The sequence below is a fragment of the Pinus tabuliformis genome, chromosome 7 (genome assembly GCF_031772625.1).
Source record: "Pinus tabuliformis cultivar Carrire ecotype Pingquan chromosome 7, CPIR1, whole genome shotgun sequence".
In the NCBI taxonomy this organism is placed as follows: Eukaryota; Viridiplantae; Streptophyta; class Pinopsida; order Pinales; family Pinaceae; genus Pinus; species Pinus tabuliformis.
In genome coordinates this window covers 625187441-625210931 of record NC_142293.1, presented here as the reverse complement: position 1 = coordinate 625210931, position 23491 = coordinate 625187441, and the positions used below count along the sequence as shown (strand labels likewise).

The window sequence follows — 23491 nt, the reverse complement described above, 5'->3', positions numbered from 1 at the left end:
GGCAATCAGAGTAAGAGTACTTGAAGTTTAAAAAGTCCAATGGAATTTCTGTAATAGCAGAAGTTAAGAAGCATGGACAAGGCAGCTATACTCACAAGTAAAATTTGTTAATCCATCACTTACTAACTAAACATATATTTCTAAAATTAATAAGTTGTAACTATTAAATAGTTTAAAGCACAAATGTGCAAGAATAAAATCGCTCAAATAAAAGTGCACTTGTAGAAATGATAAGAAGGATACATAATGCATAGAGGAAAGTTTAAGCGCACACTTCATGATTCTAGACTGCTATATCTAGTCATCGAAATGCATGCTTATTAGTTGTATTTGATATGGATGGTGTATCTAAGAAAAAGGTTTAAGCGTGGTTGAAGATGTCAAAAACAATCAACTAAAATGGAGATGATGGAATGTTGATCCAATGGTTGGTGGAGTATGTGGACCTTAACAAAATACCAACTAATCATGTGGCATTATATGAATCTACAGTAACCACGCATATGTAATTAATATGCTTTTATATAAAAGGAGGAATTAGACAAGATTTCCCACTTTAAATTTGATATGAATAAGTAATTTAAATGCAAGCAGGTGGATGGTGGCTGGTCTCCCACGTGGAGAAATAAAGGCCTTGAAAATGTAAATGATGCTACTTCTTGTATACATTCGTATGAAACAAAATATTAAAATATGATGCCTTCATTATGAGTTAATAACCAAAAAGGATCAAGAGATACTAGCCAAATGTGGAAAAGACTACCTACATGATTAACCTTGCATTCATTATGAGTTAATAACCAAAAAGGATCAAGAGATACTAGCCAGATGTGGAAAAGACTACCTACATGATTAACCTTGCAGGAGGCCATTGGTTGGATATGAAAAGACTTTATTACTACACAAGTATCCAATGGTCCCCCTACTTGTATAGGGGTCTGGATTGCAACCTTTAAGCCAACACAGAAGAGCACTATGAGGGATATCCTTGGTGTTGAGTTGAGCTAAAAAGCAAGGTGCCCTCATATCCTTGGTGTTGAGTTGAGCTAAAAAGCAAGGTGTCCAAATGGTGATCATGTGTTGGAAAGGTGTTGAGTTGAGCTAAAAAGCAAGGTGTCCAAATGGTGATCATGTGTTGGAAAGGTGTTGAGTTGAGCTAAAAAGCAAGGTGTCCAAATGGTGATCATGGGTTGGAAAGGTGATTGGATGATGTGTCAATGTTACTAGACCTTCCAATTAATTATAGTGGTATACATATTTTAAAAAATAGCAATATGAAATCAATGCAAGAACGCATAGAGTTCGTTTGCATGAGTAAATTGAAGAAGTGTGCAAGTTATTAAATGCATGTGGATGTTTTGTTATAATTTATTAAGAATTAATATACGAAAGTTCAAATAATGACATTGTTGCTAGCTCATACATTTAAGATGATTTCAAAATTGTTGCTATAGTGAAGCAATACTTGTCAAGGTAGGAACATGTAGATGAACTACATGAAAACTTTATCACGGGAATTGAGCTATAAAAAAATATTGATGGCAGACAAGAAAAATAACTTGGAATAAGGGTGAAGGAGACTTACAAAAGAATATTGATGGCTGAAAAGAAAAACAACTCGGCATGAAGGATGAAGGAACCTTGTGTTTGCTGATTGTGGAATTAAAAGCTAGGCAATTAATTGCTAGGTGGTAATATTAACACTCTCATTGCATGTGCATGCCTGGACAAGATGGATTGCCTGAGAAGCTGTTCAGCAGTGAAGGGAATGCCTGAGCCTAAAAGGGTGTGTGCGGCAAGGGCAAGGCAGCTTACATAAAAGAGAATTGATATAGAAAAATCATGTGCTAAAATGGTTGAGAAAAAAAGGGGCTTGTCTCAAAAGTCGATGAGATAAATTCACACCTCAGTAGCTTGATGGGCAAGAAATTGAGCATAGATAAATATTCAATGCAGATCACATATTTATTTTAAATATGTATCTATAACATGGAGTTGAGGAACTCCCTTGAAAAATATAATTATTGTAGAATTGAAATCCTCAAGCACGCAACATAGAATCAAGCATGTAATATATTGAATACATTGTTTCCACCTACAAATTGAATACTCTTCTCAAATATACATTGTTGAAAAACACTCCACATTATCTCTAAATATAACTCTAACTAGATCTAAATAAGAAAAGCCTACATTATCTTCTTAAATAATTTGAATACGAACACTCGAAACAAGCTTCTCAAATGTGCTAGTATAAATTGTAAATATCTGCCCACTAACAAGATAATGGATACCCACTAACTGATCAAGAAGCTAAAGTTGATAACACAGAGACCTTTAATCCCTTAAAGCAGACTGTTCTAAAACATTAACTTCGTTCTGTTTACCTCGTAGCTCTACCTACCTGATAGCATATAACAATCAGAGATTCCACCCACTTTCCAATCGTCAGTTTGATAATAAAGAAAAAATGAGACTTTATTAACCATCTGAACATTTAACTATAATCAACACAAATTACATCCAAGTGTCAAGTAATAGCAAGATGATTGCTTTGCAGTCGTCATTTTGATAAAAAGACAATGGTATTTTATTACTCATTTCAACATTTAAGTTTATAACTATGATCAACACAAATTACATCCAAGGGTCGAGTAATAGCAAGATGATGATCCACTGACTTCACCAACCTTAACTTAGGGGCCATCTTTGCTCAGAGCTCTATTTCTTAAAAGATATGTTTAAAAAAAACACACACACACAAAAACAAAAAAGCTTGACTTACTTGAGACCATCTTTGCTCAGAGTTCTAATTCTTAAAAATATATATGTTCCTAAAAAACACAGCAAAAAACTTGAGTTTCAACTCAGCAGAGTTGTCAAGCAATCTATTCTTCAAAATGCTGAAGATAGCATGCAAAATTACTAATGTCATGACCTGACAGAATAAGAAACCCGGTGCAAACATTTGAAAAATAAAATAAGTCTTGCAGCAACATAAAATGACCTTAACCAAAAAAGTTGCTCCTAGCTTACAAGGAATCAGCATAGCCATAAAAGATTGAAATGCTTCGGCAATTTAAAAAGGTAAATCGGTCCATTATCCTAATATTTGGGATGGTATGTCCTCTAAATTATCATATAGAGGACCAATCTGTCCATAACGCTACCATTTTGGATGGCATATCCTCTAAATTATCATACAGAGGAACAACCCCCTACACTTTGCTTTAAATCTTTAAGAAAGAAAACACACGTAAAGCTGAAGTGACAGCTTTTTACAACTTAGCAGGGTTGCTAATCGAGACAAAAGTCTGTAAAGATTATAGGATTAATTAGCCCCATCTAGTATGAGATTCAGGTCAATTCCATTGCTTTTTCAAGAAGTCCCAAAACTTTCTCTCCATCTTCTTCAGATACACCAACTGATGGTGCTTGGCTTCGTACATGAGGGGGATTTCTGAGTTTCAATTGTATATGCTCAGACCACCCACACCACCTAGCACTACCACGATGATCGCCTCATTTTCAATCCTTCCACTCAGAGACACTTAGAGGCAAACAGAGAGCCAATTCCACCACCTCAGTTTCCAAATAGGGGCACACCCAACCTCCAATTGTGAGACCTTTGTGATAATGTTGAGTCCACACCCAAGACAGCGCCTTAATTCATAGTAGGCACCCTCCTTTAAACTCATTTAGATCTCAGCAAAGAGCAGTTTCAAACTAAGTCACAGTTTGGGTATGAGCTTGTATCCAAATCTTTAGTATTTTCAGTAGGCACCCTCCTTTAAACTCATTTAGATCTCAGCAAAGAGCAGTTTCAAACTAAGTCACAGTTTGGGTATGAGCTTGTATCCAAATCTTTAGTATTTTCAAACTAAGTCACACAGTTTGGGCTTGAGTTTGTATCCAAATCTTTAGTACTTTCAAACTAAGTCACACAGTTCGGGTTTGAGTTTGGGTTCAGCTGTGATTAGATTCGGTTAGAATTTGATTTTTTGTTGAAGTTCGCCATTAGGTTTATATATAGTTATAGTTATAGTTATAAGCTTTAGAATTAACGGGATTCGATGGAGGTAGGCGAGTTAGCTTTCGAGAATAGCGATAGGTGGTATGAGACGGGAGAAGCAGTAGAAGGTGATTGCCCGTGAAGTGGTTGCAATGCAGTAGAAACATGAGTTAGCGTGAAGTAGTATCAGTGGAAGGTTATCAGTGAAGTATTTGGTGAGTTAGCTTTGGAGAAGTATTGGTGAGCTCGCGAGAAAAGGTTCTTCCCCGTGGGCTAGCGATAGAAGCAGTAGTTCCGAGAAGTAGCAGTAGAAGGATGGCCCATTCAGTAGGCAGTAGCTTTGGATAGATGTCTTTGGAAGGATAGCTTAGCAGGTATGATTGCTTGGAGGTAAGGCAGTAGAATCAGTCGATCTCTTTAGGCCGGTTAGGTTGCTTGCTTGTAGGTTAGCGGGTCATGTTTCTTCCCGTGATTAGCTCTTGGTTCAGTGAGCTAATGGAATAAAATAGTATGAAATCAGCATCAATAAACATCAAAAATGTTATCATAAACTGCAAAAGATAGATTACTTGCTCGAACTGTGACACGAGATTATGAGTTTGACCTGTAGACTTGGTCAATGGCCATGAGGTTTGATGAAGTTCGTCAAACCTTCGAATATTTTTTATGTTTGCCAAATTTCAAACCTCAAGATTGAAGTTTGGCGAACCTTGTGACATAGCTTTCAAATCATTCAGGTAATTGAAAGATTCCTCCATCAGAGGTTTCTTCACTTCAGCCTTGGATGATAGAAGAGATACACCTTCAGCCAACTATCAGTACAAATTCAAAGGTTTGCAGCTTTCCCTCCTCGTCCTCATTAACAGGCAATGACTCCTCCCGGGCTTGAAGACATCCTCCAAGTAAACCTCCAAATGAGACATTTTTTTGGGTTCTGAATAGGGATTCTCTTCTTTATGTCCCCAGGTTGTACTTTTCTGTTTTGTACTGTTCTGTTTCTTTGAGGACAGATTTTAGATTCTAGGTCATTGACCTCAAAGAATAGAAGCTATCCTCAAACTCCCACTATTTATGGTCCCTTGACCTATTTATTGTCACTTGCTGTACACTAATAAAATTATATTATCTATTGGAGAATCGGAGCTAATAAATCAGATATGATTTTGTTTTCACAATTTCAAAACAGTAAAAGGTGAACAAACTTCAACAGTATGAACCATTAAAAAAAAAAACTATCCCACCCAAAAATCATGAACAAATACTCCAATAATCACAAAAATACAATATTTTTAGATGCAATAATCAAACTCTTAAACAGGCAGACAAACTGCTATTCATTGATGAAAAAACTCCCCAAAGATTCCAGATATGAAATGATCCAAGTCTAATCATATTACAAACTGCTGTTCATAGTATGCATATATCCATAAATGTCAAAGACTACTAAGGATCATAATAAAACTGCCCAGATATAGTTCTGGACCATGCCAACATCAAACACCACCCGCTTCAGTCAACAATGGTACAAGCTTCCCACTGTTATGTTTCGCAACAGTGTCTACAATCAGAAAAAAAGTAAGAGTCAGGATTAAGAAAATTTTGGGCTAAAGCAGAAGAATGACTGTCTATTGCACAAACTCAATCTGAAATAATATGATCGGATCATAATGATTTTTCAACACAGCTTCAATTTTATGTACCATGACAAAATGCAACATGACAATGCAACTTGGCCTAAAGAAACAAATTGGCATGCACCAAATACAATGAACGAGAGGAATGCATCTAGTCCTAAAAAGTGAAGTTCCAACTTGACTTAATGCCACTTGTGCAGTTCAAAGTTCAAATGCACAACAAAACAAGAAATATTTCAAGAACAGAAAATAATGTATTTTTCTAAAGATTACTTCATATAACATTGAAATTCCATTTTCATTTGCTCAAGTAGCTCCTTAAGACCAGCAAAACACATAGGTTTACTATACAGAAGAAAACTGCCAAACTTCAGGTGAGGAGCAACCAATGTTTTAAAACTCCGACTCCGACCCCGACTTGGTATCGACTCAGTGAGCTCGATTTCAATGACTCGGTCATTGTAAAAAATACATTAAATATTTTTTTTTATAAAAAACATAATTTTAAAGATTTTCATTCATGTTTCCAAACACACAGCATTAGAATATAGATAGAAGACAACATATGATCAAAGTAGGCTCATGAATATATCCATTATATAAAAATGGCACCCAGTGCACTGTCCAATACATACATGATGATGATATAGAGATCAAAACAAAAACACATAACCAAGGAGGCTAGAAATGGCGTTATCCTCCAAAATAGATTGTAAGTCATCAAGAAACTAATACAAGGGTCCAAGAGTGTTCCTCACTCCAAGAAAGTCCCAAAGTGCATGTATACATCTTCAAAAGGTGCATCCTCCACCATGATGTCATCTAGGAGAGACCCTATGTCACCCTTTTCAAGCATGTGAGTGACATGGCACCCCTAAGGGTAAACATTGTCATCAAAGAGGGATGTGCTAACCCTCCTAAGTCATCTCAATAATAACCATCCTCATTTGTGCTTTGGAAGAAGGCACCATCCACCAAAATAGGGTCAAGGCCATCCAGGGGGCATCTTTAGTCCATTTGGGCATATCATCAAATAGTCCAACGTCCAAGCTTTTAAGTTTAGTGTTTTAGCATTTGGAGGCTCATCAAGGGGTGTAGCATCACGTGGAATCAACTCAAGGCTCGATGCTCATCTTTGGAGGGCCAAGGTTGGGGCCACAAAGTTAGGTTTGCTTTAAGGGGCAAAGAACCTATTGGAAGGCTTTGAAGAAGAATGAAGCTATCCCTTGAGGAATCTCTACTACATATGTGATACCAACTAAACAAACCTCTCAAGATCAAGCGAGATAAACTTATTTAGGGACAAAAATCCATTAAAGTACCATCGTGAAAACCTTGGAGTCCCCCAAAAGCAAAAAAAAATATAAAAAAATAAAAATCGTTGTTTTTTAATTCACGGGCCGTTGCCATCCAACCTGGCCAGCCGAACCAGTTCACTAGCCGAGTCAACCTGATGAGGCCTTGACTCGGACCAACTCGGCCGAATCGGTTCCGCGCCGGCCGAATCTTAAAACACTGGGAGTAACATGATTACCTTAAATCTCAGTTACACGGGAACTGCTCCCTAGAGGTGGGAAACCCGTTCCAGTGGTTTCCGCACTACTGGAAGCTTTGGAACTGTATGGGAACGTTCCCTTTTCTGTGGGAGCTGCAATGGGAGCTTGGGAAAGTTCCAAGAGCTTTGAAGACTATTTTTTTTGGAGTTGCCGCGTTCCCTGGGGTTGGGGAATGTAAAGCATGTAAACAAATATGTTGAACGACCCACAAAACATGAGGCTTTGTTGAAAACTTCGCAGGAATAAAGGCCAAAGACATCCTTAACACTGATATCCTTAATTGAGAAACGGGAGCAATCTCTTGATGGGTTAAGGAAGCGTGTGACACCTCAATGTAAGGGCGATATCTGGGATGTCATGCTGATGAGTATTTATTTTTTTGTTTATGTATATGTATCGCAGAAGATTGTGTGCATATTGTATGTGGCAGTCAATGCTTAACCATTAGAGTCGCTTTACTTTTCCTCCCAACAATAACTAGAGAAACATAGTTAAAATTGTTCCTTTGTATTTTTAAGGCAGATCGTTTCAAATACTAGTCATGTGTCAGAGAACTAATAATGAACTCGACATTTTAATATTTTATATATATGAAAAGGACAGACTCAAGAAGAGAGACACCCAGAGAATATATTTATATATAAGAGAGATTATATATTTAAATTGAGTTTAATATTTGACTATTTTGATTGAATATTGATTTTGATTATTATATAATTATATATTTTTTATTTTTTTTATTATATAATATTATCGTTCCCGATTAGCCATTTCCTGTAAATTTTGGGGAAACCTCTAGCCGTTCCCGACACCCATACCCAAGTTCCCAACATTCCCACGTTCCAGAAACTCATGCAACATAGCTTTAAATAGAGTTTTCATACTCGGTTTGTGTCACCACTCTTTACCAATTTGGCACTGGAATTTGAGAATCTTAGATGTATGTGCATAATTGTTAGGGGCCAGAAATAACCCGTATCTTGAGCTAGCCAAAACCTAAGCGAGAAGGTTCGTTGCTTGAGATGTCTTCCAATGTAAATACTCATCCAATGCCTAATTACCATGCAGAGACAGTTGGGAACCATCTTCAACATGACTCAGCTTAGGGGTAGAATTTTTCCACGTTGATATGCAGAAACACAGTCAACGACCCGTTGTGAATTCAAAAACTCTCCAATAGAAAAACCACTGAATAAAATAGTTTGAAACAAATGTTGATATTAAGGGTCAAGAAGAGATTTGATGGGACCCCAAGTTAAAGGAGGTGTACAAGTAACAATACATGCCAAGGGTTCACACAAAGCATTTTGTATTATGCAGTTTTAGATCTCACAATAAATTAGTGTACAATTGTGTGAAGATGAAGCCCCATGGGTTAGCTTGCGGTCAAAATCAAATGTCATTGAGCCCTTGAAGTTACTAGCTGTTATTTTCGCTAGCAGTTACTACCATCCTCCATCTGGAGAAACAAAGAAGAGAGGAGAATCCATCAAGGTACTCCCATCCTCACTTGTAACACTTCATAAACAAGTGAGTGCAGGACTATATTCCTCCCAAAAAAATGATAAGAAGATGACAAGACATGGAAAAAAGATGCGACAATATGTTACAGCAGTTGAGCTTCTCTCATAAAGGTCTACTACATTGTTCATCCATACCACTCTAGTTTTCACCTTAGTATCAAATGTGTCTTGCACCTAAGAACTGTCACATGGTTCGAGTTCAAATTCGAGTTCGGCAATGATTAAGTTCAATTTGAATTCGAATTCCTTGATAAGGTTCGACATAATGTTTGATTATATATATATATATATCAAGGTTACTTGGGAGTGGGAGCAGAAGCGTAAGTTGAAGATCCATTCAGCCACATTGTAACTTGTAAAAAAGAATTTTTTTTTACTTAAAAGTGTCAAAATACCCTTCGAGACCAAGTCAGCCAGACAGCTAAGAAGTCGGCCTATTTTGAGGAGCCACGTCCACATTAAGAAGTGTTAAATTTGGACAACTAGGTCCAAACTCCATGTTCTGATGCTCAGATTAAGAGGCTAATATTTTTGTTGGATTCTTCTTTCTGAGAGGTGTAAAATCCATATAAAAATAGTCTTAATCCGATGAGCAGAACTTATATTTTGAATTTATTATTCTTAATAAATTATATGTGCAAAGGTCAGCCAGTTTTGTAATGTAGGCTCACATGCCCAACAGATGTGTCACACACCCTCATTGATGGATATATATATACAGGAAAAGTTGGAGAGAATTTGATCACAACACAACTCACATCTTCCTCTCTCATCCTAAAAAGTACGAGCTACCTGGAGGACGAATTTCAACCACACGTGGGAAGGACGAAGAGGATTTTTTCTGCTGCTAGGGTTCTGCTGCTAAGGTTTCGCAGAAGTTTGACCAGCGTTGACTTTGGTCAACGCTTGGTCCAAACAAGCTGAAAACTTGTGGGAGGTTCGATTTTTGAAGGCCATACTACCTAGCACAAAAATCGAGGACAAAGGGTTGACCGTTTAGCTGCTGCGTTGACTTTTAGCTTGCTGCCCCTGCGTTGACTTTTCAGGACAGCGTTGACTTTTGTAGAACTGACTTGGGTTGACTCATCTACTGGTTGGAGGGTTGTTGTGACACATGCTGGGCTGGCTGACCAAAGGAGACTTTGCTGGTTGAAGCATCCTGTTGACCGCCGAAACAAACACATACATTTTTCTTGTTTCTGATTTGTCTTCTGTAAGATCTGCTTATATGTTCTATCTGCATTTTGCTTATCTACTTGTATGATTGCTGTGAGAAAAGTGAAATTGCTCTTAGCATAGAACATCTACAAAACTTTACATGGTATCGGAGCTGAGGTGAAGACAAACTCTATCTATAGCAATCATCATCGAAGGAAATGGATTCCTCTAAGCTTGAATTCAGGGAGAATGACAAGCTGACTGGAAGTGATGACTTCCATGACAGGGAAGATTCAAGAACCTCCATCAAATGCCTCTGCTGCTGTTAAACACAAGTATAAGAAGGGAGAAATCAGAGCAAAACTGCTGATCAGGGAATCCATAAATAAGAGTTTGGTTGCCTACATATCTGAACTAGGCACATCCAAGGAGATGTATGACAAACTGATACTTATGTTCCGAGTAAACAATGTGAACCAAGTGCTATTCCTCAAGAACAAGTTGAAGAATATGAAGAAGGGCCGAGACGAGTCTATTCAAACTTTCTTTATGAAGTTGACCGAAACCAGGAACAATCTGCTAGCTATTGGGGAGACAATAGCTGATCGTGAGATGGTTCTCACCGCACTTGGAGGACTTCCATATGAATGGCAAGTATTCACAACTACCATTCTCAACAATAATACCATCCCTAACTTTGATGAGCTTCTGTCTAGATGTATGCAAGAAGAAACAAGGATGAAGGAATTTGATAATGAAAGAAATGTTGCCTATGTTGCTCATTCCCGAAAGAAGAACTCTGGTGGTTCCAAGGACAAAGGAAGGACTAAGACTCAAAAGAAGAAGGGTAAATGTTTCACCTGCCATAGGACTGGACACTATGCTAGAGAATGCCCCTTCCAGAAGAATTCTCCCGATAGTTACGACAACAACAACAACCGAAGGAATGGGAATCAAAGAAATGACAAATCCAAAGGAAAGAGGAAGGCTCACTTTGAAGGAAACCATCCACCTTCTAAAAGGACCAGAAATACCAGGTATGAGGAGTCTAATGTTGTTGATAAAAGAAATGAGTATATTCTAATATCTGCTCTCTCAGCTGCATCTCCGCCCGACACTATGGATGTCTGGCTAATCGATAGTGGTGCCTCAAGACACATCACCGGATTCAAGGAAGCACTTTCTGACATGGTTGAAAGGGATACTAATCTAGAAATTATCCTTGGGGATAATGCCACTTATCCTGTGAAAGGGACCGGGACTGTGACCCTCCACTTGTCTCAAGGACAAGTCCTCCATCTACAAGATGTACTCTATGTACCCAAATTGAAGAAGAACCTTGTGTCTGTATCTGCCATGGAAGACAAAGGATTCAATGTAACTTTCTCTGATGGAAAGGTACTCATGTGGAAGAAGAGCTTCAAGGAAGCTATCTCAATTGGTTTTAGAGTTGGTACACTCTACCAGGTTGGAGGGAGTCCGTTGGGAGCTATGACTTGTGATACTATCCGTCAAACTGAACTATGGCACCGAAGATTTGGACACCTTCATTACAAGGCTCTTCCCGAAGCAAGGAAGTTGGTGACAGGGATGCCTGATTTTGGAAATAATCATAAAGGTGTATGTAAGGGTTGTGCTGAAGGAAAACATACAAGGGACCTTTCCCCTCAAGTGTCACAAAGACATCTGAGATATTGCAACTGGTCCATTCTGATCTTTCTGGTATGTTGCCTGAAACATCCCTGGGGGGGTGTTCTTACTATATGACATTTACTGATGACTTCTCTCGCAAAACCTGGATATACTTCTTGAAGAAGAAGGATGAGGCTTTCATGTGGTTCCGTACCTTCAAAGCCTTGGTGGAAAATATGACCGGAAAGAAGATCAAGATTTTGAGGACTGACAATGGCACTGAATATGAGTCAAATGAGTTCAAAGACTTTTGCAGAGAAGCTGGCATTAAGAGGGAGACTACCACTGCATATACTCCTGAGCAGAATGGTGTTGCTGAACGCAAGAATAGGACTATTGTGGAAGCTGCCCGTGCCATGCTATGTGACCAGGGTCTTCCAAAGTTTCTGTGGGGAGAAGATGCAAATACTGTTGTGTACATTCAAAACCGATGCCCTCATTCCGCTTTGGACTCCAAAACTCCCGAAGAGGTTTTCTCTGGTAAGAAACCTGATGTCTCACATTTTAGAATTTTTGGATGTCCTGTCTATTTTCATGTGCCGAAAGAAAAGAGAAGTAAGCTGGATGCTACTGGGAAGAAAGGAATGTTTGTGGGCTACAGTGAGACTTCTAAGGCATATAGAGTCTATGTACCTGGTCAAAGGGAAGTAGAGATAAGCCATGATGTCACTTTTGACGAAGATGCTTCCCTGAATAAAGTAGTAGATCTTCCTAGATCTGAAGAAAACCATGAAGAAAGACCTGGAAATCTGGAAGAACCCCAGGATGAGACTATGCCTGATGTTGAAGGGCCAATGGACCCTATTGATCCTTCCCCTTCTCTAGGAAAGAGGCCATCATGGCTCAGGGACACCCTCGAAGATGCTGAGGGTCATGCTGCCCCAAGGGGAACATTCCGAGAAAGCAAGAAGCCGTGTAGATACCAAGGGTATCTAGCTGCCATGAGTACTATTATACAATCTGAACCTGGATCTTTTGAAGAAGCCATCAAGCATCAAGTCTGGAAGGATGCTATGCATGAAGAATATGAGGCTATTATGAAGAATGATGTCTGGGATGTGGTCCCGAGACCGAAGGACAAATCTGTTGTCACCGCTAAATGGCTCTACAAGATTAAACATGGATCTGATGGGAGTGCTGAAAAGTTTAAGGCAAGATTTGTTGCCCGTGGCTTCTCTCAAAAGGAAGGAATTGACTATGACGATATATTTGCACCTGTGGCTCGATATACCACCATCCGATCCATCATAGCCCTTGCTGCTACGCAAGGATGGAGTCTTCATCAGATGGATGTCAAGACCGCTTTTCTGCATGGTGCAATAAAGGAAGAGGTGTATGTAGAACAACCTCTGGGATTTGAAGTTCAGGATCGAGACACTTATGTCTGCAGGTTGAAGAAAGCCCTCTATGGGTTAAAGCAAGCACCCAGAGCTTGGTATGAGAGGATGGATAGTTACTTGATGAAGCTGGGCTTCACTCGAAGTAATGCTGATCCAAACCTTTACTTTAAGGTTGAGGAAGGAAAGCCTCTCATTCTAGTGCTGTATGTGGACGACCTCTTCCTGACAGGTGATGACCCTCTCATTCATCAATGTAAGAGGGAGCTTGCTGCTGAGTTCGAGATGAAAGACCTAGGACTGATGCACTATTTCCTAGGCCTGGAGGTCTGACAGAGACTTGGAGAGATTTTCCTTTCTCAAGGAAAGTATATTGTGAAGCTTCTGGAAAGATTTGGGATGGTGGACTGTAAGTCCGTGTCGACACCAATGGAACTCAACTTTAAGAAGTTGAGTGGCAGCGCTGCAGGGCCTATCTTGGCCAATCCTACTGAGTATCGTCAACTCATAGGAGCTTTGATGTTCTTAGTGAACACCCGTCCGGACATATGTTTTGCAGTGAATACTTTGAGTCAACAGATGGTTGAGCCTCATCATTTTCACTGGGTTGGTGCCAAGAATCTTTTGAGATATCTTCGGGGCACGATAAACCATGGGCTGAGATACACTGTCGGGAGTGTGATACTCCGGGGATATACTGATGCCGATTGGGCTGGCAGTGTGGTGGATCGTAAGAGCACATCTGGATGCTGTTTCAATCTTGGTTCTGCTTCGATCTCATGGATGAGCAGGAAGCAGAAGTCGGTGGCTTTGAGCACCGCGGAGGCCGAATACATTGCTGCTAGTATGGCCTGTTGTGAAGCAGTTTGGTTGAGGAAGCTCTTTAGTGAGCTGTTCCAACATGTGCTAGATACCACTGTAATACTCTGTGATAATCAGAGTGGGATTCGTATGACTGAGAATCCTGTGTTCCACGACCGATCCAAGCATATTGATATCAGGTACCACTTTATCCGGGATATGGTACAGCGAGGCGCCGTAAGGCTCGATCATATAGGAACTGATGAGCAGGGCGCGGATATTCTCACTAAGCCCCTGGGGAAGGTCAAGTTCCTAACCTTCCGTGAGAGTCTTGGTGTCGTGGAAAGACCCTATGATGTGGGCCTGTTGGACGATGAGCTCTGGGAGCTCTGGGGGGCTTTGGGGATAGCTTCTCGGAGCTATAAGCACTCATAATGCTTCTGCCCCACCCTTGTGATTATTGAGCTGGTTCGCCACTCATTTAATCTGTGCCCCGTATGCATCCTACCCATTGAGTTCAGGGCTCATGGGAAGTACCTCTCATTTGGCCAATGAGGTGTGGAAAAGCTAGAGACTATTAGCAAAGACTGATGGACGCATCAGAGATTGCCGTACTCTCTATCTAGGATGGCATGGTCCAACCACTTGATCTGGGATCAAGATTTGTGAGGTCTGGGACCTCTGGACTGATTATGTCAGTCGGGGAATGATGTCTTTGTGACTGACCCACTTCTGTTCTGAAATAAAGAAGCCAGCAAAGCAAGTTTCGGCGGGATGACTCACGATGTTAATTGCACTAATAGATGGAGTTCTCCCTAGTTGAGAGGGAGTGTTAAATTTGGACAACTAGGTCCAAACTCCATGTTCTGATGCTCAGATTAAAGGCTAATATTTTTGTTGGATTCCTCTTTCTGAGAGGTGTAAAATCCATATAAAAATAGTCTTAATCCGATGAGCAGAACTTATATTTTGAATTTATTATTCTTAATAAATTATATGTGCAAAGGTCAGCCAGTTTTGTAATGTAGGCTCACATGCCCAACAGATGTGTCACACACCCTCATTGATGGATATATATATACAGGAAAAGTTGGAGAGAATTTGATCACAACACAACTCACATCTTCCTCTCTCATCCTAAAAAGTACGAGCTACCTGGAGGACGAATTTCAGCCACACGTGGGAAGGACGAAGAGGATTTTTTCTGCTGCTAGGGTTTCGCAGAAGTTTGACCAGCGTTGACTTTGGTCAACGCTTGGTCCAAACAAGCTGAAAACTTGTGGGAGGTTCGATTTTTGAAGGCCATACTACTTAGCACAAAAATCGAGGTCAAAGGGTTGACCGTTTAGCTGCTGCGTTGACTTTTAGCTTGCTGCCCCTGCGTTGACTTTTCAGGACATCGTTGACTTTTGTAGAACTGACTTGGGTTGACTCATCTACTGGTTGGAGGGTTGTTGTGACACATGCTGGGCTGGCTGACCAAAGGAGACTTTGCTGGTTGAAGCATCCTGTTGACCGCCGAAACAAACACATACATTTTTCTTGTTTCTGATTTGTCTTCTGTAAGATCTGCTTATATGTTCTATCTGCATTTTGCTTATCTACTTGTATGATTGATGTGAGAAAAGTGAAATTGCTCTTAGCATAGAACATCTACAAAACTTTACAAGAAGCCTATATAAAAGAGGGAACTCGACCTCCTCGGGACACATTCACTTCTCACTTATAAAAGAAAAGGAGAAGCACAAGAAGGCTAGCGAAGGAGGACAAAGAAAAGAAGTTTATGAGCTAATTCTCTCTCACATGTGCGAAGAAGGAAGACTAGGGTTTGTTGTGTTAAGGTCGAAATTCTTTATCTGCTGAAAGAGGATCAAAGTTGCTAGAATAAGGGCCTAATAGGTCACCTACTACCGCCCTAGAAAAGGAAGCAAGGCAAGCGAAGTTGTTGGGAGGCCTTGGAAGGCTAAATTTTTCTCACACATGTGGATGTAGAAACCATTGCAGGGGTCCAAAATTTTCATACCTGAGTAGTGGTCGAAATTCTGAAGTTGGGGGTCGAAGTTGTGTTGTTGGAAGAGATTTGACTGGGTTTGACTTGGACAAAGGAAGCACATCATCCGAAGAGGTTGGACATGGTCTTGGAAGCAGTGTTGCACTAATCGCCAAAAAATCGTGATAAAATTGTTTTATCACGATTTTTTCAAAAAAAAAAAAGATAAAATAGAGTTTTTTTAGCCAATTTTTATGAAAAAATCATGGAAAAAATATATATATATATATCTATATATCTATATCTATATATATATATATAGAGAGAGAGAGAGAGAGAGAGAGAGAGAGAGATTCTTTTATGAGGAGGAGGAGGTGACCCAAGCTACCCTTGTCACCAGTAGAGGACGTGGTCTACCTCCTGTAGCTCCTAGTTCTTCAGCTTCTAGAGCACACCAGAGTCTACTGCCAACTCCACCAACATCTATATCTAGAGGGGCAAAGGAAATCAGTGGTATTAGACTTTAGTTATTTGGTTCATTTCATTGTATATGACATTATGACTCATGATACATTATTATATTTTTTGTTGATATTTTAAGGCTTAGTTGGGAGTCATGAGTCAGGACTTACTATTCAAGACATGATTCACTGTTACATGTGATGTGGCACTAGAAATGATATTAAACATCTTATATATTAGTTCTTTTATCATATTTATGTGTCAATGTATTTATTTTATGTTTTAGATGCTTTAGATATTAAAAAAAATTGCAAAATAATGAATATTTTTGTATGTTACGATTTTTTCCCGATTTTTACCGATTTTTACGATCTTTCCCTATTTTTTCCCCGTGCCGATAATATCCCGATATCGATTAGTGCAACATTGCTTGAAAGGGTATCGGTCTTGGTCTGGAGGTCTTGGAATTCGTCAATTGAAGATCTATAAGAAGAAAAGAGATTTACGGGTTTTCCTCTCCGTTGGAGAGGTTTTGGCCCTGGCTTGCAGCATATATCCTGTGTTCTTGTGTACTATTGTTCTTCTTCTTTTGGTAGTTGTTTGATTATAAGAACGAACATAATAATAAGAGAAGAAGCTAATAAATAAGAAAAAGTAAAAAGATATCACAAGTGGTTATCATAGAAAGAGAAATAATCCTAACTACTACCCTATATATTTCTCAATATGGTATCAAAACTAAGGTTGGCTAAAGGCATAATGAAGATCTCTACTACATCGAAGAAGTTCCTAAAGAAGTGTACAAAGGTAGCAAGTCATCTCAAGAAGGGCATCACAGAAGTATGGGATCTCTTATTTTCACTTAAGGAAGTGACCAAGACATGTACAAAGGACGAAGGACTATTCTTAGCACTCACTGGCACCTTTCAAGATGAGAATATCTGGGTAATCGACAATGGAGCATCAAGACATATGACTGGGCAACACAAGCAACTAAAAACATTGTCAAGAGGAAAGTCCTCTTACTCCGTTGAGCTTGGTGACAACAAGAGCTACCCTATAAGAGGAATTGGATCTACCTCGCTAGAGCTGGAGAATGGAGGAAATATTCATCTCAACAATATCCTGTTTGTTCCAGGTTTGCATAAGAATCTTCTTTCCATTTCATGTCTAGAAGATAAGGGAGACAGAATTGCTTTCATAGATGGAAAGGTTGTAGTATGGGGTAAAAACTCAAGCATAGAAGATGCAAGGTTGATTGGGATCCGTGAAGGAAGACTTCACAGAATATTAACTCCTCTCGCTCAAGCTTTGGTTCACACTGAAGTTAGCCTTTGTGAACTTTGGAATAGAAGATTTGGTCATATTAATTGCAAAATCTTACCAACCCTAAATTCAATAGTGAATGGCATCCCTGAATTAACAGAAGATCATGAAGGAGTATGCAAGGGATGTGCAATGGGTAAAAACACCAAGAGACCATTTGGAAGCAATGCTTCAAGGTCAAAATAAATTATGGATCTCATTCATTCTGATGAATTTGGTCGACTCAAAAGTCTCTTGGAGGTCATCTATACTATGGAACATGCATTGATGACCATTCAAAGAAAAACATTCATTGATGACCATTCAAAGAAAAACATTCATTGATGACCATTCAAAGAAAACTTCGGTTTACTTAATGAAATCCAAGGATGAAGTATTCATCAAATTTCAAGAATTCAAAGTTGATGTAGAAAACCTTACAGAAAGGAGAATCAAGAATTTAAGGTCTGATAATGGAGGAGAATACACATCAAAAGAAATGATAGCCTTTTGTGAGGAGTCTAGGATTAAGAGGTGTTAAAGAATGTAACTAGGTTCTGTCTTCATAAATGTATTTAAATCACAATATATTGTATTTGTCAAAAGAAAGAAAATGAAATTTTATTATTATTAAATTTGACTTATTAAAGCATGGGTTTCATGCTTGGGTCAATTATTTTTAGGTCAAAGAATCCATTGCAAGCTTCTAGGGTTTGTGTCAAGTGTCCTTGTCCATGTCATATGTAAAGAACCCTTCTTGGGAAATATTTGTCAAGAAAGAAATTTATTTTATATTAAGATTGGTCTTCTAGGCCTCCTCCACCAAGTCAGCCTCAAAACTGGACAAGTCAGGCTAAAACTGGGTTGCAGAATCACTATATATAGGCAGTAACTCGACCTCATTTGTCACTCACTCAACAAGTTCGTTTTGCAACTGTGAATTTCAAGGAAAAAGAGGAAGAAGGATAGCAAAGGAGAAGGAAGTCTCTCACAAGAATAAGAAGTCAAAATTTTCTCTCTTTCCCACACGTGTGAAGTTGTGCAACTGCTAGAAGGGGGCTGAAATTCTGTAGTAACTAGGAGGCCAAAATTTTGTTGTTGGGGATCGAAATTCTGCAACTGGGAAGTCGAATTTCTGGATTGTTGTTGGGCTGAAGCTATTGGATAAGAAGAGACTACTATATCATCTTCGAAGGTTGACTTAGTGGAGGAAAGTTTGTTGGTCTAGGTTCTTGGTCCATCTCAATTTGAATTACTAAAGGAAGAATTCTTGACTGGGATTTCCCCTATATAGGATTTTTAGCCCTGGTTCAGTGCCTATATCTGGTGTCCCTGATCTATGTGAGTTTGGTTTTGGTAATTGCTTGATGAACTAAGATAAAAAGGAAGATAAGAAAATAAGAATTCAAAAGATATCACAAGTAATTATCAACACTAGGAAAATATTTCTGCCTTTCTGATTTTCTAACATGGTATCAGAGCTAAGGTGAAGAAGGAAGAAAAAGGCAGGTTAAAGGATCTATTGAGGAAAAAGGAGATCAAGAAAAAGAACATTAAAATAGGATCCTACAAGGTTCATTAAGAAACAACCCAAGGTGTGTCTTAGCCAATAAGCTTTGTTACAAATACATCTTCATATAAAGGTACAGTGATTCTTCTTTTAAATTTTTCTCTACATTACTAACATCATCATGTCCAGGGTTTGAATCATAAGAGATACTTGTTTAGGTGATCATTAGATTGAATCTACCCCCATTATGTCATTTGTATGGAACCCTAAAGGGTTCTCTATAAAACCCTAACCTAAGGGTATGTCTATAGTTATGGAACCCTAGTCTACTTAAGGTTAATGATGAAGTTTAGAAATCTTATTCTCTTGGTATCATTATAATAAAATCCCTATTCCTTTAGGGTTTGCTATCCAAAGTTTTGTATTGTATCCCTGGATCTTTAGGGTTTGATGAATTAGGGTTTATGAGCAAAACCCTTATAATATCTAAAGTAAGATCCTAGGAATGAAGCCCTAGGTGTATGTTCGTTTGTCTGGTCAAAACCCTAGCTTTGTCAAAATTGTTGTATGTCTAACTTTAAAGTATTGATATTTGAAACATGGGTTTACCTAGTAGATATTATTGTATTATGCTTGTGCATGATTATGAAATCCTAAATATGTATATATATGTTAACCTAATCGTTGATGCTCATAGTCTATGAATTCTAGGGTTTGTAGCAAAAGCCCTAGTAGAAGTTTGATACTCTAGGATATGATGATATTGCTTCCGATATGATGATTAAATCTAGGGTTTGCAACAAACCCTAGTAGAGTCTAAAAATGTATAGTAGAATTGTTATTTGATTGAATTGTTGATATTTAAGGATTTATCATCTCTGAGATGGAATCTAGGATTTGTAATGGATCATAGTAGAATCTGTCATATATCTCTGAAAATAATATTGAGGCCCTAGATAGAATGAGACTGATCTAAGTTACTTTATGGTGTAGTCTAGGATTTATAACAAAACCCTAGCAAAGAAGTTGAAGTTTAAAACTATATGTCTCCTAACTAGATTTAGGTATTTGATGTCTAAATTATTTGATTGTTTTGATGGTTCCATTATATTAACATAACTTTGATATTGTTAACTTCATGCTTCTATATATATATTTGGTTGTACTTGCTATTAAAGTTTTGCAGGGACACATGATGTCCATATGAGCATGATCAAGATGACCTTGATGAAGTTATGAAAGATTGAAGCTTCTCTGATGTTATAGAAGAAGAAAGTCGTTGGTCTCCCTAAGCTTAAGAGGGAGCCTAGTTAGAAGAATAAAGGTATAACCCCCCAATTGAGAGGGAGGGCAAATTATGACAATGAATATTACAAATGAATGTTCGTGAAAAAGACCTGAGAAGTATTGTCAATGGTGTTGCTGAAGAAATGAAAGAAGAAGAAAGCTTCCGACAAAATTGTATATGCATAACTTCATGATACAAACAGCATCCAAATGAATAAGAGCCCTGAAGGTTTGTGTTTACTTGTATATTTGAAAGTTTACTATTGATTGGGATTGTGTTTGTACAAGTAAATCTCTCATAAGCTTAAGAGGGAGCCTGGTTAGAAGAATAAAGGTATAACCCCCCAATTGAGAGGGAGGGCAAATTATGACATAATATTACAAATGAATGTCCGTGAAAAAGGCCTGAGAAGTATTGAGAATGGTGTTGTTGAAGAAATGAAAGAAGAAGAAGACAGCTTCCGACAAAATTGTATATGGATAACTTCATGATACAAACAACATCCAAATGAATAAGGACCCCAAAGGTTTGTGTTTACTTGTATATTTGGAAGTTTATTATTGATTAGGATTGTGTTTGTACAAGTAAATCTCTCCATAAAAAGGTTGAACACTCTGAAAGCATGCTTGGACAAATGGATATATCTAGTTTGATAGGAGAGTTGAAGCATCTAATGGTGGATGCTTGGGAGGACATCTGGCCAGCTTATGTGTTGATGTCTAGATCCCGAAGAGGGAGGGTGGTGTTGGTCATGGAGCTCGACCTTGGATACACACCTAAATCCGTAGGTTGATGATTAGCAAGTAAGCTTGATGGTACCTAGAGTGGTTGAGAGCTTTAGTCCATCTTAGTCCCACCTAGATAGATAACCTTGGTCAGCTAAGTCACAGGACACATCCCTCAACGTCTCATGTTCCATATTTCACGTGCCAGACACCAAACGTGCCTTGAAACATGTCGAAAACAGTTTTTTTTCATGTCCTCCTATCAAGACACGTGTTTTGGACATGGTGAAAGCATGCCCTAACGTTTTTGGCTCTTAGGACACATGTCCCATGAAAAATGACATTTAAAACCACGACCTGGTTTATTTTTGGGTATTTTTTGTCATTGTTTGACACCGAAATCAAATTTGTTGTGTAGTGTGTGGAATTTTGTCGGATTACTAATGAGATTGATCATATTTTTACCGACTTCTTGTCAAGTCCACGTCATACTCTTACTTTCCAACCTCACTAAGTTGTTTGTTGTCATGTCTTGGATCATTATTTTGTAATAGAATTTGATATGATTTTGTATTTACTTTATTATTTTTTAAAAGTTATTTTAATATAAAGGTTCAATGTACATGATTTTGTCAATGTCATCATTTATCTTTGTTTTACTAATATTGTAGCATACATATAGATTTTGCGTTCATATTTGAATACATATGCATAAGCATATGTCTGAATGTGTATCTACATATGTGTTTGTAGATGTAAAGCACTCCTGAGTTTTTCAGAAATTAAAAAGTGGGATAAATCAGTGGTTTCTCCATAGTGACTCTATGGAAGATCCATCTGGACTCCACAAGAGTGATAATTGTTCAGAATACTACTTGTCTGTGATTTGTATATCCTCACGAAAATTGCATCTCTAATTTCAAATCGTTGCATCAGAAGAAACCCCTGGAATAGCAAGAGATCAATTTCAAAAAAATCACCATACATCATGTGATGAATCTACTTGTATCTAACAAATTCACCATTCTATTGTCTATCCATTATGTAGTATTGATGTACTTCTATCTACTCATTTTCATGAAATTGTTTTCACTCTCTTACCTGAAACAAAGAGATGCTAGCATTTTTCTAGATTTTGCTACTTGTAAAACTGGGAGCACTATTTTGTGTCCCATTATCATTGTTTTTAGCATAAACAAGCAAAATGATATATGACAAGAACAACAGAAAAGAATCTCAACCAACATGATGGCATCGTAAGACAACAAGCTCAAGATTCATCATACATCATGTGATGAATCTACTTGTATCTAACAAATTCACCATTCTACTATCTATCCATTATGTAGTATTGATGTACTTCTATCTACTCATTTTGATGAAATTGTTTTCACTCTCTTACCTGAAATAAAGAGATGCTAGTATTTTTCTAGATTTTGCTACTTGTAAAACTGGGAGCACTATTTAGTGTCCCATTATTATTGTTTTCAGCAAAAACAAGCAAAATGATATATGAAAAGAACAGCGGAAAAGAATCTCAACCAACATGATGTCATCACCATGATTCATATTTGTAAATGTTCTAATTTCTAAAAATGGAACAGGCACTATATTTCGGTGTTTTTTAATATATATATAGTGTCTCTTGTGTCTTGTTTGCGGGGTCGTGCCTCATGTCGAATACTCGTATTTACATGTCTTTTGTATCGCGTGTCCTCCTGTCATGTGACTTAGTTGGTCCGGTATCTAGTCTGTGGCACTGAGTGTGTGCCTGAACTCTTCATAGTTCATGTATTTTTGAGATCTTCCATGTACTTATATATATATATATATATATATACCTCCCTAGTTGAGAGGGAGTGTTGAAGAATGTAACTAGGTTCAGTCTTCATAATTGTATAAAGTAATTTATTCACAAGTGCTTTACATCTACATATGTGTGTGTAGATGTAAAGCACTCCTGAATTTTGCAAAAATTAAAAAGCGGGATAAATCAGTGGTTTCTCAATAGTGACTCTATGGAAGATCCATCTAGACTCCACAAGAGTGATAATTGTTCAGAATACTACTTGTCTGTGATTTGTATATCCTCACGATAACTGCATCTCTAATTTCAAATCGTTGCATCAGAAGAAACCCCTGGAATAGAAAGAGATCAATTTCAAAAAATTCATCATACATCATGTGATGAATCTACTTGTATCTAACAAATTCACCATTCTATTGTTTATCCATTATGTAGTATTGATGTACTTCTATCTACTCATTTTCATGAAATTGTTTTCACTCTCTTTACCTGAAACAAAGAGATGCTAGCATTTTTCTAGATTTTGCTACTTGTAAAACTGGGAGCACTATTTTGTGTCCCATTATCATTGTTTTTAGCATAAACAAGCAAAATTATATATGACAAGAACAACAGAAAAGAATCTCAACCAACATGATGGCATCGTAAGACAGCTCAAGATTCATCATAAATCATGTGATGAATCTACTTG

General features: G+C 38.1%; 1 protein-coding gene across 1 annotated transcript in view; it reads right to left on the bottom strand.

Annotated features, from left to right (window-relative positions):
* Positions 1-5279: 5279 nt before the first annotated feature.
* Positions 5280-23491, bottom strand: part of LOC149248991 (glutaredoxin-like) — a 54566-nt gene continuing 36354 nt past the window's right edge. Inside the window, exon 4 of the mRNA XM_089458594.1 lies at positions 5280-5570. Coding sequence (XP_089314720.1) covers positions 5506-5570 — 65 coding nt within the window. The 3' untranslated portion in view covers positions 5280-5505. The remainder of the gene's footprint in view (positions 5571-23491) is intronic.